This window comes from Nestor notabilis, unplaced genomic scaffold (genome assembly GCF_000696875.1).
Source record: "Nestor notabilis isolate BGI_N333 unplaced genomic scaffold, ASM69687v1 scaffold11251, whole genome shotgun sequence".
Lineage (NCBI taxonomy): Eukaryota > Metazoa > Chordata > Aves > Psittaciformes > Psittacidae > Nestor > Nestor notabilis.
Window position 1 is genome coordinate 98,729 of NW_009915263.1, and position 17,827 is coordinate 116,555.

Here is a 17,827-nt window from a genome sequence, read left to right on the forward strand (position 1 = left end):
TATTAAAATAAGTGATACCTGATACCTTATGGGGTCAGACAGACCATGATCCATGTAGCCCAGTGTTGTATCACCAACAGCAGCAGCAGGAGATGCTGCAAGGTTCGACACGCTACAGTCCCTTCCCCTTGTGCTCCTCAGCACCCACAATCACTGGATTAGGAATATCAGAAAGTATATTACTGTCCATTCCTTTAGCATCTTTTTATGAAGATGCTGCCCAGGAATTTTCTTTATCTGCTTTTGAACCCGCTGGTGCCCTCTGGAGAGGGGACGGTACAAAATAGTTTTACCTGTTTTGAAATGATCCTACTAGTTTCAATGAGTACCCCATAGGTCTCATACTATGGGGTTTCCTGAATAACAGTTCTGCATTAATTTCATCCATTGTCTTCATCACTCTGTGGACCTTCAGCATTCCCCAGCTCAGAAAACACAATAAAACTAGTTCCCTAGAGCAACCCCTGGAATACTCCATTACTGACTTTTCTCAAAGCAGTCCTAAGATCTTGCACATCTTTTCAATATGGGTCTTAGCTATTACCACTACAGTAACCCTGAAGATATCAGGCCCTGATTTTATAGCCTTATCCTCCAACTACCTGGGAAAACTGAAGGGTTTCTAGAGTTTAAAAAAAGAGACAAAAAAAACCCCAAAACCCCAGCACCCCTCCCCATCCCCCCCAAACAATAAAAAACAAAAAGTTGAATGAATTTTGTCATTGGAATGACATCAGCACAAGCTACCAGCAAGATCAAGACCCTTAAAACTACCCTTTGGACTACTAATGATAACAATTCCTGCAAGCCCAAAAGTTTTCCTGTGCTCTCCTGTTTCCAGATACTTCTCAGTTCTCTTTCTCACTTCTGCTGCCCAGCTTGAATTCTGCTTTTTTCCCTTCTCTGCTCTCTACTTTTATTTTTGCAAGCACAAGAGCAGCCTATCATCCTCTTCATCTGAGCACACGGAAGGGCAAGAAACAACTTTTCTAGTTGTTTGCTGGATGATTTGCCGTTATCAAAAGGAAAATGAGGAACTTTGCTACTATGAAGCACTATTATCTAGTATTAAACTCCTGATCCTATCTAATCCTTCCCTGCATTGCTCCTACTTCCAATTTCTAGTTTTCCTTCACTTCTTTCTGCTTTTTCTTGCCTTCTCCCAGTCTCTGACAAGTTTTTACATTCCCATCTCTATTGCTCTGTTCCCGATGCTCCTGCAAACATTTTCTTCATTTTGTCATTGGTTCTATCCTTGATTCTGCTCTTCTTTCTCCTCTGCTTTCCCACCAGTCCTTCCCTTTCCCCATCCAGGATCACCTCATCACATTTCTTGCCATGGCATTTTTGTGCACCTCATTTTAGGAGATGATTGTTTGCAGGGGAAAACTCTGCATCCCCGGGCTCTAGAATGTAGATGCTAAGCATTATCTACTGAATGCCTTTAATCTGAGATTTTTGAACCAGCTAAATTTGGGCAGCTTTCCAATGAAATACACATCCTTCATACCAGCATTAATTTCTGACAAAATTTCAGCTCCCTGACCCAAGGCAAGGAGCCACAAAACTTTTCAATAGAACAATGTTAGAATGCAGGATATTCAGAGCAATGGCTTTTCTGCTCCAAACACACATGTTCTACAAATAGATTAATCCACTTTAACCAAAACATTGTCACTGGAAGGCAAGGAAATTGCCTCAAGGTGATAGCCTACAAGCAAAACTCCAGCTCAAAGATTTAAGTCTAGGAAATGGAAAGAACTGAGGACAGGATCTTGTAAAGATACCTCTCTCTGCTGAAGTCCGTAAGTATTTTGGCCCCTGCAATCTCTGCTTCTACAGTTTTTCAATATGCAAAACTTGTAACATACTGTGATTTTAAATTCCTAAGGAAAAGAAGTTGTTTTTTTTAACATACAGAATTTATAGTGCATGCACCACGAAAATGAGAAAAACTGAAACACAAGAATGTTATGTTCATGCAACACTGAAGTGTTTATACAGACTGCTGACAAGCCTAGAAACCAAAATATACAGTGTACGTAAGATACTGCTTTGTGAGGAGCAATAATTGAAGTCAGACGTATTGCCCATCTTTACTTTTTGTATTGCTGTACTCTATTACCATGATGCCAAATATATGCTTTAAGAACTATATGATGTGCAACACTTACATTAAGGTAGAGTTTCTATATTATAAATTTTGAATGTTTACTGCAACAATTCCCAAGTAATCAGAATAAATGACACTTCTGAAATTTTATTTCACACAATAACTTTAAAATGACTGCAATGTAAATACATATACTGTAAATGAAATATTATAACTCTGAAAAAAAATAATTATAAACCTATTCCAGCTGTGTTTTGAATTCAGATGACCACACATACATGTAAATTTAGACACAATAAAGCAGAATATGTGGAGGTTTTTTTCCAACCACATCTAAGTCTGGAAAATTGAATACTAATCACAGTTAGAGTATTCTGAGCTGAATCTTCCCCCTCCCTCCCCACCTCCAAAAAAAAATGTTCCAACCATAACTTGCTTCTTTGATTGTTCCTACCAGCCTACAAAAATATTGGTAAGCACCACCCAAAGCACAGACCCCAGTAACTTGAGAACTCATTTAGAGACCCTGTTAGGAGAGGATAGTAACTCAGTAAGAAAGTGATAGAAAGCAAACTAGGTAAGACTGTGCAAATTACCTGGAATTTGCATGCACCAAGTAGATGATCATGAAATCTAACGTAGCACACGCAATTATTAAAAAGATTATTCATTAGAAGCAAAATCAATATGGGGTGGTTTTCTTCTCTATAGCAATGGCAGTCTCCTAAGGGTATTTTCAAATTGCAATGAAGACCGTGACAAATAATTATTTGCTACACTTATAAAATTCAGCTGATGAAAATCCATTAACCTTATGGTCATGGTTCACTTGAATTTTATACTTGAGGCTTTTACTCAAGAAATGCTGTATTAAAAGGCAAATTAAAGCCATTAATCTTTAACTCTTCCACTACCTGCAAAATGCAGAGGGTTTTGTGATCTTTTGATTAAATAAAGTATAAGCTTTGAATCCTTACTAATACCTATGCAATTTCGCTAAGTCATTGGCTTGTCATGAGGACAAGATGTTGACTTAATTCTTTTTATTGTTTATTAATAAATTTCTCAGCCACTTGCCTATATATATATGTATATGATTGAAGGAATGAATGGAAGGAAAAGGTCACCCTGTCAACATTTCAGTTTCATGACATGCCCTTCAAGATTTAACAAACGAAAGGATGCTTTTACTCCCAAGTACTCCAACTGGTATAGAAGACAACATGAATCAATTGTGCTGTTCGGCTTTTCCCCAGCGTAGTTTATCTATGATTCTGCTAGGTATGGAACTGAAACAACTCTGCAACTAATCTTTCTCACAACATGAGCTTCAGACACTCAATCCCCAAAGCGCACAATTTCAGCAATGTTTTAAAAGCTGCATTTCTGACTTGTATTTCCTTGGAAAGTCTCAAAACTTTGCACAAATCCCTTTTAACATCTCAGATATTTGAAAGGCAGTACTTTGTAAAAAGGCAGAGCTGACACTGTGACAGCCCTGGCTTACAGCAGCAGGAGTCTTGTGGGCACTTCCACATTTCAAAACAGACTCAGGAAAGGAAAATAAATTGGTTCCTCTGGGTGAAACAGCATACAGTCTTTGTTTAGGGTAAAATAACTTTACTTCTCCGAACAAGCAGACTATTTAGAGTTAAGTTATTCATTAAGATATCTAAACATTACATGGTAGATGTACTGTGATATGCCTAAGCTCCACTGAGCAATACAGTATTTAAAACAAAAACAGGTGGAAGGCATTGATTAGACTCTGAATTTCCCCAGAGCATCTGAAATTTTTCTAGCACAAGAATATAAGAAAGAAAATCAGAATGTTGTTCCAATCATCATTATTGAAAACTGCTGGTTTTGTCAATAACGTTCTGAAATACTGGTCCGTTAAGATGTAAGAAAATAGAAACTAGAATGTTACATTAAAGATTCAACACTTAGGACCTTTTCCTTCCCTTTTCAACCCTCATCAAGCAAAAACCAACAAAAAGTGTTTACCAGCACAGCCCACGGGTAGGTACTATTCATTTTAAATGCCCCTACTTTAATCATGCAGTTGCCACTTGCCTTCTAACATGATACAGTGCAGAAGCACTGGGAAAGACGCTGTAGGTTGTTTAAGCATAAAGGCCAACTGGGACCACTGGGAGAGAAAGAAAACAAAACAAAATAAAATAAAACCCAAACCCCTGTATGTACATAATTCTGGCCCACAGAGAGTGGAACTTCCACTGCCTCTAGCAACATTCCTTAAGCTGTGGGTACTGACTGAAACACTACAGAAATTGTTTTAGCCAGCAAGGGATTTCTAGATATTTTACAGATTTGCTGGCCTAGCTGACAACATAATCACAACTGAAAGTGACAGATTATCAACATTATTAATGTAAAAAGAGAAAATACTGTGATAAATGCTTGCTTTATGGAAAGAACTGGGATGAAGGGTAGGCTGAAAATCTCTAAAGCATTTGTACAAGGAGAGCCGAAAGTGCAATTTCAGAGAATTGAAGTAAGATTAAAAATTGAAGCAAGAATCTACATTAATTTGAAAATGGCTTGAAACAGAAATATACACATTCCTACTTAATTTCCCTTGCCTCAAATCCACACTTGTGGCTGCCAGAGCATCCAAAGATCGAATGTCCTCTCACCCATGCAGACAGCACTTTCACTATGGAAAAGAGATCTACACAGAGAGTTATTTCTGCGTATTCCACCACAAACTTATCTGGCATTTTGAAAACATAAGGATGCTGGATTGACAGAGTATAGTACACAGCAGAGTTTTAGAAGGTTTTAAGAAGAATACACTGAACTACACTGGACAATTCAGTTGTAATGGAGCATTCACTGTTCCATGCAAGTTATACAATGGAAATAATGAAGATGAAAATTCTTTCAAATTTATTGACACATTCTTCCATCTTAAGAATTAATATGAATAGAGTCAAGAAAAGAACAGGTGCAAATTTAAAAATGCACATCGGAAAGTGTTTCAATAACTGTACAGCAAACATCAGTGTTTCTTCCTGAAACAACTCAAATAAAAGAAAAACACTTGAGAGTTCTCAACTCAAGAGAACATTGCAGCTGTTTGCTGGGCTCTTTCATCAGATTATGAAAGTCACCTTGCAAGTGTAGTACTGCTACATGCTTACAACAACAAGTGTCCTCTTGCTAATGTTTAATAGTTAAACGGTTTTTATATAGGAAATGCAATACTGTGGGATGACTGAGCACTGGCAAAGGTTTCCCAGAGAGGCTGTAGAAACTCCATCTTTGGAGACAGAGTCTGGACATGGCCCTAGATCACCCTGCTTGAGCAGGGAGTCAGGACCAGATGATCTTCAGAGGCCCCCTCCAAACTCAACCACTCTGTGATTCTGTCTCTCAGACCATTACTACTGGCATAGAGACCATAACTCCAGATTGTTCAGGTAGCCTGAATGCTGACCCAGCAGTGTGATCTTGTTCCATGTCTCTGCTGCATTCTGTAACTTTCTGGCAGATTTGGTAATGCTTGTTCATTTTTTTCCTTTCCCTTTCTTTCTCATTCAAGGAAAAATTTGGAATATTTTTAATCCAAGGAAAGTCTTCTTTTGACATTTCTGCTTCACTGCAGTATAGCTGGCAGGTTCTGCTCTGCTTCATAGGTACTATTTCATAGAAACTGTCAAAAGACCTGCATTTTGTATTATAAAATTATTTTCATAAAAACACAAGCTTAAAATGCCTCCTGCATAGTTTTGGACTTGTTCCATGACTCTTGCAGCTAAAGATGTAGAACTTTGCTGCCTGCTCAGCAAATGCCAAAGGGCTAGAGAGTTGAAATATAGACAACTGACAATAAACTTCCCAAAGTTCAGTACAACACATGCTATCTCAAGCTAAAATGAAGGAATGTAGACAGAGATGCCAAAAAAAAGGAAAGCCAACAACCAAAACAGCACGTCCAACAACCTCCTGCCTTTAGACCAAAAAGTAAAGAACTAGCCTAGCTTCTCCTGGTCAAAAATTAGTAATAGTTGTATACTTCAGTTCAAGGAAATGCCTACAGGGTATTCTTTACTAAATGAACAGAGTTATTTTAAAACTAAAAACCATACTATTAGGAGAACATGGTCCCCTTAGTTACACTTTTTTTCAGAAAGCTGTTATTACAGTCTAGTACCATATATTTCTATGGCCTGGCTACAGAAAGAGTCTCCACACAACTCCAACACTGATAGCTTTTCCTGATACTGGAACTGGCAGTCCTTAGCACACAATTTCAGTATACTCACCCTTATTTTGTCATCTGTTTCCATAGTGGCTTGAAGTCTCCCATTCACACTGAATACACAGAAGAGGCCATTTTCATAATATATGACACAGTGACCTTCTCTTGAAGCTTGAATAAGTTTTGGTTTCAGGCAGTTTTCAGGACCTTCTAATGTTTCAGGACCTTCTAATGTCCTCAGCAGATCTCCATTCATAGAATGTATGAGACATGGTCCTTCTAATGAGATGGAATAAAATCTCTATAGTTATTGATTTACATGCTCATTTAAAGACATCGTATATCAAATAATAAGTAATGACTTCCACTCAGGTTATCACTGTTATAATAATACATTATAATGATTTTTACCAAGTTTAAGTGCATAGCCTATGACTTTAAGGGTGCCAGAGAGTAAGATGAACATCTCATCCCATAAAAGCTTTGCATTAAGGTATTTTAGAGCACCTATCAAAACTAGTTAGCGACCTAACAGATTTTATTTTGTGGCTTTTCTTTTAAAGCCGGGAGTTGTTAATTTTAAGAGCACAAAAATAAATGTACCAAATCCTAAAATTAGGTATTTAAAACACAAAGACATCCAGAGGTAAGTGCAATGAATTTACATATATAGATACTCTAAAAGCGTATCTTCTCATATTAAGATTTCAACCCATACATGATCCACTAAATATTTGCTTTTTAATATATTTGGACAAATACCTGATTTTCATGTAAGCCACAAGTGTTCACAGGGATAAAACAGAAACACACAGAGCTGCAGATGGTGAGTACACCGAGCTTTGTAAAACTGTCTCAAAGTACTTTGGCAACACTAAACCAGAAAGATCCTAGTGCTAAGAAATTTCCAGTTTAAAAATATATTGGAACATCAAATATGAAAAGCGTAACAATATCCCTGGAATCAACGCCATTCTTTATAATTTACCTGCCAAAAGCAGGTCTTTGAGAACACAGATGGGGCATATTACAGGCTTTGTAGCTAAACTCAAAGAGCCAGAACAGAAGGGCTATAAATTTTAGTTGGTTGTTTACATTTACCCTTCATCAAACAAACAAGACAGCACATTCTTTCTCCTGAAACTAATTTTTGTTTCTTTTCTGAGAAGTTACCCATAACAAACACTCTTCACCATCCAGGCAGTCAAGAACTCTATCCAGCTGTATGCTATATGCAATTACACACTGGATAAACAAACAAAAAGAAATAGTAATCAGTAGGCTATAATAGGGAAACTGATGTGGTCACCTCTTCTTGTAAATGTCTGAATAATCCTCAGTTTTAACATGTTTAAAAAGAGGTTTCAAATTGCACAGCAACCAAAAAAAGGTTAGAAATAAAACCACCATAAAGTTAATAAATTCTGCCTCCTGAGAATACACTCCTTTTTGTGTTAGGATTATAGCTTCATGAACAGAAGGAAATGACAACAGCTACCTTACCTTTTGAACCACTTATTACCAGGCCAAGTTCAGCACAAATGGTAGCACAGGTGATCTCATAGTCATGTCCTGTCAAAATGGCTCGAGGAGTTGCAAAATCACCTTCAATGAAAAAACAATAAAAGCAATCCTTGGTTACAGTCTTTTTCTAAAATCACTGCTTTCAATCACTGAAGTGTCTTCAGTAGTCTTGCTCTGTGAGTTCATGTTCCTTACAAATCAATTCTATGCTACTGTTTGCATATGGTGGTTCTGTATTCATATCTATTTAGTACAGCAGCAGTATACTATAGGAATTCAGCTTGCACATTTACTAACACACATTAGTATCAGAGTCAGGTGTGTAGTAAAACCAAACCAAAGTTGGAGCACACAGATTTGCATTTTCCCCTCCGTCTCCCCCTCTTTTTTTGTTATTTATTGTGGAGGAAGAGATATGAATTAATTAGTACATTTTCCTATAACAGGCTTAAGTAAACTAAAGTGTCACTATGACAGGAACTGAAAGGAGACACCTACAGTGCCTGAGGATGAAGTAGAACATCCATCGACTGATTTTATTTAACCTAGTAATAGTGTTGAAACCTCAGCCTGATGTCTAGTTTCTTGTAAGATGTGGAGCTTGGGCCATACACAGGATGAATTTCAGATGAGTTTGCAAAATCAGAACACCCAAACCCAAAGTTAATTACCACTGCTCCTATTAGATATTTCCTTGCAACAAGAACAAATAAAACTGTTTGGGTTTTTTTCTTTTTTTAGATTCTCTTTAGAATCAAACATATATGGATACCATAAAGAAAATTATACAACTGGTACATTTAAAGGAAGAAAAAAATATTCTCCAGGTCAAGACGCAGAACAGGCAAGCAAAGCACATTATTTGAATAGTTTGATAACTTCACTCACAGGTCATAACCACTGTTAGCATTTTGTAAAAATGACAATGTTATTTCCGTATTATCATATAATTAGTTAATTCATGGCATTTTATGAAGCATTTAAACTCCAAAGAATGTATCTTGGGCAATGTTATCATGTAGTTTCAGAAAGGATTAGATGAGTGTTTAAGCAGCAGGGAATAATTTCACTTCACAATAAACGATGATAAGTGAGATACCAACAAGGCAGTAAAGCAGTCGTAAAATCAAACTTTTTTTCTGCAAAATAGAAGGTGGTTTTGCAAAGAGACAGAGTAATCACAGGGCCGACTGACTCCATCGATACTAAGGTAGCACCATTCAAACTACATTTGCGGTAGTAACTTTTCAAAAGATAAAGACAACATAAAGTCATTAGTTTGTCCTTGTAAACCCTTAACAGTACGAGCACTACTGGTACTGGGTCTTACTAGAAATTATGAAAATATATAAAACCAGGTAGCTCCCCAGACCCTGCATGTGTAGAGTGAGACACTTGTGTAAAAGAAATGTAGAGCTGAACTAGCATAAGTAAAAGCTTAGCTTAGTCTCCATATTTTACATTTTTACTCAGACCATTTGTAACACATCCCTGAGTGTCCATGTGGCTGCCACATTCAAATGGCTTTTTAGAAAAGATCATAATATATGACAAAGTATCAAATTAAGTATTTTGACCTTTTAAAATTTGATTTATTCTGCAGTTACTGTTAAAATTTATAATTTATATTCACAATACAATATCTTGAAAAGTACATAAATCTGTTTCTTCTTAGATACATACATATACACTAAATATGTATGTGTGCATATATATACACAAACACATACATGCATCTATGTGATCAACATTTTAAATCTGAAAATTCTTTGGAACAACTTGCTAAATTGTCCCTCATGTCTTAATAAATAATCATTAAAAGCTATTACTTTTGTTTTCTATAATGTTTGGCAAAACACACTCAAACTCAGGAAGTATGGCAGACAGTTAAGAAGAAAAGGAAAAACTCCCAACAAATTAGAAGCATAAGGGTAAACTTAATGACCTCTAGGTACTTCTCAGGTGGCTGATCCTATGAATGTTCACAAACTGTTTAGAGAAAGTTTGCTCTATTGAGCTTTTCTAGCCTAAACATGGGTAAGGCACATTAGAAGATTCATAAACGAACATTGTCTAGATGAGCCACACATTTGTAGTTTTAGGGGAAACAGCAACCATTACAGTCTTATTATCCAGTAACAATTTAATTTTGTTCACCCAATTCTTTCTTCCTGCCTTCCCCAAGCCATAAAAGAGGAAGCAGCTTTGTGCACTTAAAGTTCCTGTTAGTTTTGGTTTGGGGTTTTTTTTTTCTATCTTTCTTTTAAATGAGCTGCCTATGTTAGCAAAATTCTAGAATTCTTGGTTTATTGCTTTCTTTTGCTTTCAGAAATTGCATTTAACACAGACTTGCATAGATCAGCAAGGAATTAATCAAATTATATACTACACATGCTACAGAAACTTTTGAAATCAGGGAAGTTTTAAATGTACAACGTTGTAGTGGAGGTAATGGATATAAGATGTTGGAGTTAGGCGGACATATAAGAAGCAATGTCTGAACGAATATTAGGACATGCAGATAAACAAAATCCCTATAGTAAACTTACTGCTTACAGCAATTACATTACTGTAGGCTTTACATATATTAGGCTGTCAGTAACTATACACATAAAATGTAGAGGATAAGATTCTTAAAGCAAGAAGTATAAACTGAGCATAATATAATTATCACAGTCCACAGTGAAGTAAAATTACATAAGTAATGCTCGCAATCTTTTTAGAATTTGGACCTGACCAAACATAATAACAGTATAAAATCTACTGGTGTCAGGATTAGTGTTTCATAAATTATATTCACTTTTCACTAAATTATATTTGTTCTAATGAAACACTTTGAGCAAAAAAGAAATTGAAAAAATCTGAATAGTATCTTTAAAGAAATTAGGACTTGAATAAATACTGTAAAAGAGGAGTCCTGTGAAAAAGTCAGGCTGACTCCTTTGATAAGAATGTCAAGTATTTAGGGGTTTCCAAGCCTCTGATTTTCCAAATAATGGGGTCAACTTAAAAGCTGGTCATAGAGCAGAACAGATTTCTTTAAAAGCTTTTAAACTGTTATTGCTTCAGAAGATTGTCATGGTTTTCAATAATGCAAAGAGAAAATTTTATTTTGTTGCTGGTTTAAGGGGCACCACTTCAAACTTTTCAAAATTGTTTTAGGGAAACCAGCTTGCAGACCTTTTGAAAAGCTGGGGAAGTGACTTCAAAGGGAAAAGAGTCTTTGTCCGCTAAGCAGGTTTACGACCACTGATGCAAACCCTAACTAAGGCCTGAAAAGAATACTCAGTCCATCTTTATGGAGATCCTTAAGGAAGATGAACAAGTCAAATGAAATTAAAGGTAGTTCAAATCCTAGCACTAATAACCAAGACACAACAGTTTTACAGATGTGCTTTTCTCAGCTCAGTATATAATAATATCCTTAGTCTCTACCATTGCTGGATTGCTACTTGAACACTCTAAGAATCTTAATGCCATATTCACACTGCAACAAATGCAGTCAATGATTTAAGTCACAGGAGGTATACATAAAATTATTTTCCAGTAATGGACAGAATACTTTACCTTTACAGTAACTATTTAAATTATTTCAAAAGAACTCTCCTACAATCCAATAAGTAATTTCCACAAAGCTGTTTTCCCATAGAAAATAGCATAAAATATCATTCTTTCTTAAGGGACTGAAGTACATTTAAATCATAAAATTCAAGTTTCAGAAGATAAAAGAAGAGTACATGATATCATGTCAGCTTATAGCGATATTTCAGTGAAAAAATGTTAGCTGTTTGGAAGTATGCTTAAAAAGGAACAGTGGGATTATAGCAAAGTCAAAACTTTCCTCTAGTTTAATGACACCCAGAAGAAGATATGCCTTACTGACTAACAAGAAATTAGCTTGTATTTCTGGGTCTTTCTCTGCTATTTTTCTTTTTTTTTTTTTTTTTCCAGTTTTGGTGATGTTAAACAAAACAGGATCATGACATTTTAAATCCAACAGTAAATTCCTAAAATGACCACTTTCTGTATTTTCGGCACTAAGCTGTAAGAGCTGAGCCAAACATGAGAAGTCTATTTAAACAAATATATCTCCCTAAAAAGAAATCAAACTAGAGATGGACTGAAAAACTCACAATGAAATATAACATACTCTTCCTACTATTTCTGGGTGAGATAATATGCAACCCATTAAAATATAAAATATTCGAGTATGCTCCTTTTTATGCTTTATGCTGAGAAGACAATTAATTATAAGTCACAGACAGCCAAATAATAATTTCTAATTTTATTCTGTGATTACAGAGGCTGTAGGGAACTTTTAAATGGCAAATTAATTATGTGATATTATGTCAACATAAAATCCAAATTAAATGAAGCATCAGTTAATCTCACTATCTTTTTACCTATCTCTCTTCTTGTAAAAATAAGTGATTGAGTACTTTCTCAGAAGGATACATTAACCAAAACAAATGATAGACGTAAGAAAAGTCTTCTAAAAATCATTTTACAAATTTCACAATTTTGAAGTTGTTTCATATAATAAAAACTGAGGAAAGCAGTATGAGGTTTGAAATCAATTTGAGAAGTATAAATACACTTACAAAATATATGACATTTGGACAAAACTGCTTTCAGCAAAATGTAAGTAAATCAAGAAAACTAATTTTGCTGATAGGCTTCTATGTTGATTATATAGCAAGTTTCAGAGTTTAATTACATCAAAGTGATGACTGTCAAATATTATATAAATTCTGTATATTAACATTATTTATAGATCACACAGAGTGAACATTTAAATAACTACCAACTGGTTAAAACCCCATTTCACTAGCGCAGAAAGTCTAGCTCTTTGATAGATGCAAGATCTTACTAAAGATACCACACAATATTACTGATGTACTCCTAAAACTTCAGTTCAAATAATCTTTCCTTTCTAAATACGCATTTTTATGTAACAGTGTAATCTTTTCATATTATCTAAGAACTTCATTGTTGTCCTGTTCTTCATATGACACTCCATCAGCATTTCCTCTAATTCCTTAAAACTACTTCCCATCTGTTCAGACTTTTTTTAAAACAAAAAGTACAACCTTATGCCTAGATGCACGTTTTTTTGTTTTTGCAAAAGACACTTCAGCCATACATTTTCTGAAAAAGGGAGAATATCTTTGAACAACATATCATTCTACCCTGAAGCAGAATCTGAAAACATAAAACACAGATGATATAGTGCTGTTATGTTTGTTCAGTGAAGAAAAAAAGATTGTATTTATCTTGAAGATCTCAGCAAATATAACAGAGGAAAGGCTTACTGTACTCCTTCCTGAGTCACAATGTGCAACAAGTGACTGACCTTTATTCAGTACTGAAACGAGACATTGTGTCAAGACAACAAGTTCACTGTGTTTCAAAAATAAACACAGTAAAGAAAAAGATATAACAGGTCTTCATGAATTGGGTATTACAATTCAGATTGCAAAAGTCGATAAGCCCCAACCTCTTAATTCCTACACCATGTGCAATGCAAAGCTCTCTGGAATGAGTTCGCTTATGCTGGGAAATCATCTGCTGGAAGTCCTGGAAGTCATTCAGCAGGCCTCCTCCCACTGAATACAGACCTTTTTGAAGCCCCTGGAAACTATCTGCAGGTGAATATTCAGGGTCAGTGTACACTAATATTTTAATATTTGCACCATCTCTACTTCATAAACTGCTACTTAAATATCAGCTTTGAAGTTTTAAAACACTGTCGTATTCATTTGAGAATGTTCTGAAAGAACTTTATGAAGGGGCTTTTTTTGTTTATGCTAAAAAATCATCTATTTTCTTCAGACTTCTCTCATGTGTCTTATAGTTATAACTATTCCATTACTTAGCAAGCCCAAGAAAAAACCAAACCAAACCAAACCAAACCAAACCAAACACAACAACCTTAACAGAAAAGGTAAAAAAACATCAGGCAATTATTTCAGTCAGAAATAGCACCTACTGCAGAATTGCTGTAAAACAATCATGCTAAGACTGACCCCTAGTTGAAACTTATACAGTATTTCATACCTTGGGCAGAAAGTTATCTGAGATGAAAGGTTTTATATGAGAATTCAGCTCAGTTTGGTAGGGTTTTTTTGTTTGTTTGTTTAATATTGAAGTACTGTATTAAAATAATTTATTTTTAAAACAAGAAAAATGTATAATTGCAAAATAATACTGGTCCATAACTGCATGGATAAATGTCTGTGCTTTAACTATTTGATTGCTTTTGTAAAGTCAGTTTCAAACCAATGCACCAGTAATGTACTGCACTAGATAGATGCTTAGCATCTTTACGTATCGATGTAACTAGAAATACCAATGGGACACATCAAGCTCAGAGCATACATAAATTAGCTGTCTTTTTTAAAGTAACTGTTTCAAACCAGATACTTTTTCAATCAAGCAGGCTATAGTTCTAATTACATATAGTATTCTTGCACTCAGCAAAGTGATGCTTATCCTTTGATGCTAGTATTAATAGAGTTTAGATCCAGAAACACTTAAAAAAATAATTTCCTACCTGAGTCAGGATTATTGTATTGTCCAAATCATTTTTACAACATTTAAGTTGGTAATTTTATTCTAGACTCTAAGTTATTATATCTTCTGCAGTACTCTGTTCCGTCTTAGATGGTATAGAATTCGAATTGAATGGTTATTTTTCCAGCAACCAAACAAGGTAAGTAAATGTGATATATTAGTACATCATCCCACCACTACACACATGGTTCATTTACTATATAATTCCTTTTACCGCATCAACTATTAGTTCCAAGTTATATGTAAATAGAGCATTGTTTTTTCCTGGAACTCAAAAGTCTGCATTACATCGTGAAGCACTAAATATCCTTATCCTTCTGAAGAATCTCATGCATATAGTTTTAGTGACACCTAAAGCTGGATACTGCCAAAAAAAGCAGCATCCAAACTCTTTCTCTGTTTCTAGTCTTGAAATACATACTGCCTTCAATTGAGCCTGGACTGGGCCTTAAAACTCACTCTACAATGCTACTTGCAATTACTTACTCTGACTGACAAATCCTGAAACACAGTCTCTATTAGCCAGTTGAAAACAAGAATGATACAGATGCAGCGCTTAACACTGTAGGACATACTTTTAGCCAAAACAAATATTTATAGCACACAAACTTACACACTCATCAGTACCAGATCACTATGACTGTTTAAATGCTTTCCAAGCCATCAGTGAATACTATTGCAACTTCTTTTCAGTGAAGACATTGTCCTCATATGTATCTACAGCATGACTTTCTTGGCATTATACAAAATCATATTGCTTACGCAGCACTGTTGCAGATTTCCAGATATACCAGAATTCATCCACCTGTTATATATCTCATTTTATTTTAGTTTAAATATTTGGAGGCTAGAACCGTCATTCATATGTGATTTATAGAGTACTTGGAGGAATGAGGCCTCAACTTCTTTGAGGTATCAATGTGTTACAGTTTAAAAAAGAAACGACAGTGACCTCTTGTAGCTGTATAATTTAAGGCTCTGTTCTAGATTCATGCATATAGTTCCAATACTCGCTGCACTGGCTACAACAGTGCCCCAGTAAAGAAACAGAGAATTGTAGGATTAATTACAGCATCAGGGCCTTTGTCCATTAAGCTTTCACGAGGCTTTCAACACTACAGTAATAATGCAATAAATGAGAGGTAGAAAGTGGTTGCTACCCTTTTCAAAACATGCTACAGATACTTTTCCAAGCCTTGTGGGTCTTCCCTGTGAAATAGATTTTACTGAATTTGATTTACAACAGGAACAGAAAAATTTAATATTGCGCTTGCTAAATCTCTAGTTAAAAAAAAAAAAAAGTATTCAGTTTGTTTTTAGCGTCTTTTACAGCACTTAAAAAAACACTCCTGATCTATTTCTGTTTCAGCTCTTACATTAACCTTAAATTCATATTGCATTTTCTAATTATAATTTTAATTAGAAGGATAAAGACTATACTTTTGGGTTGGGTGTCACTCCCTCACACCCCAACCCCACCCCCCCAAAAAAAAAAAAGTGTAAAATACGTTTATTTGAAATATTTTACCAGACAGTGCTTTGGAGAGTCAGTCCCAAGATCAGCTTTCAACTCAATGCCAGCAGATGGTGCTAAAGGATTCTTACTTTATATACACAATATTGTGCTACTGTCCAGCCATTCTTGAGAAACAAAGAATATTTGTTATGTCTCCAGTTAAACAGTGTTAAAATAATATTAAATTATTTACTCGCTTTTCTAAAAGAAGGACTCACACAATAATATAATGTGTGTAGGGATAAAAAATAAATGTGCTACTGAAAACCAAAAGGAGCACATGGAGGCTGTTTTAAACTCTCAGTGCTATATTACCATAGAGCAACAGTCTTAACAGACTGACTATAGTGAACAGCCTTAATGGCCTTAATAGCTGCAGCAATTCCACACATATTTTAGTAATTGTAGGCTCTGCAAATTTGTAGCTATTATGGTAGACTACCATTTGACAGAAATTAACAATAATAGCAGAATTGTCATTACTAACATGATTACTTATTTTATGGATATTTTGGTACTCTTACTACTTAGCATGATAAATGAAAAAGGGGACACTGACAGATTAGTTTTTTACAACTACTTCCCTATTAATTTTTTGAAGAAAATAAGTTGTTATGCAAACCATTTCCAAATTATTTTTTAAAATAATCATTAAAATTCTAAATAAAAATTTATGCTATAAACATTCTTCAGAAATGTGCCACCTTATCTTCGCTATTATCATTGGTTTTGAAATTGAAAATAAAAGATCATGTAGAAACTTGGGAAACAAGATATAGGTTAATTCAAGATGAGCATAAGGATGGGGGAAGAAGGCAAAGAGGGATTTTCACTAGTAAGTTAACAGCAGACTTATGAGCTGCTTGAAATCCATGGGACTGTTCACTGCGTACAGAGGCAAGCATGTATGCAAATCTTCATAAAATTAAGGTTTACAGGATTAATGTGTCTTAAGTACAAAGAAATTATTAGCTATGACATTAGTCTTTAATGAACCAACATAAAGATGTTCATCAGGTCATACTTTCAAAGTTTTAGTCACCTGCATTATCCACTTACTTAAATATCAAGCACTCACTTATAAAAAGTTAAAATTTGTAAACTAAAAAATGTGTGTAGCAGTTGATGAAAGACAGATGTTTTCTCTTTTGCTATTATTACTATTACAATTAAAACTAATAAATTCTCTAGTCCCAAGACCATAGCTTTAATTTAGTAATAACAATAACTGATAACAAGTCTTTTAGGTATTCAAATACTTACGTAGAAATTGTAGCTATAAAAAAGCCCCAGTAAAATACAGTTTCTTTTAGAAGTAGCTTGGATGTTACCTAGATTGTTCTTTGGCAAGACAGGAATATGGTGATTAAATTTTGAACCCTTTGGGAGATTCCATGTTTGATAAATTTGAAAAGATGATGCATTTTAAAACGTTGATCTGATAAAGATATTCTACATTAGCAGTAGTAAAAGTGTTCAGTGAATCCTCTCAAATAATTCTCAGTTAAATCCAGTAACTGTCTTTTTGAAGTATGAAATCATGTGCTCACATTCACATGTGCCCTGCTACACAGTTACATTACTAAAACCATTTCTCTAACATGCTTCAGAAAACCTGAATATAGTACCCTCTAAAAGATATAGAACTATGCAACAAAAGTACCCCCATAATCCTCATGATGCAAATGTGATGCATACAGAGAGTAACATTTTCCAGTTTTATGGGCTGACATAAAAGAGGTAATATAATTTGTTTTATTCACGTATGTGTGGAAGATCAATGCAGTAACTCAGAAGAGAGCACATTAATATTAGCAATAGTAATATAGTTATATGCAGACTCTACATTTCATTGGTACTGAATACTTCAATC

At 35.0% G+C, this 17,827-nt stretch overlaps 1 protein-coding gene across 1 annotated transcript in view; it reads right to left on the minus strand.

The window, feature by feature from the left end:
• LOC104413139 (lipopolysaccharide-responsive and beige-like anchor protein) overlaps positions 1-17,827 on the minus strand; it is a 42,499-nt gene that overhangs the window by 3,844 nt on the left and 20,828 nt on the right. Inside the window, exons 6-8 of the mRNA XM_010024058.1 lie at positions 16,148-16,150; positions 7,845-7,946; positions 6,406-6,620 (exon numbers count right to left, since the gene is read on the minus strand). Of these exons, the coding sequence (XP_010022360.1) occupies positions 6,406-6,620; positions 7,845-7,946; positions 16,148-16,150 (320 nt within the window). The remainder of the gene's footprint in view (positions 1-6,405; positions 6,621-7,844; positions 7,947-16,147; positions 16,151-17,827) is intronic.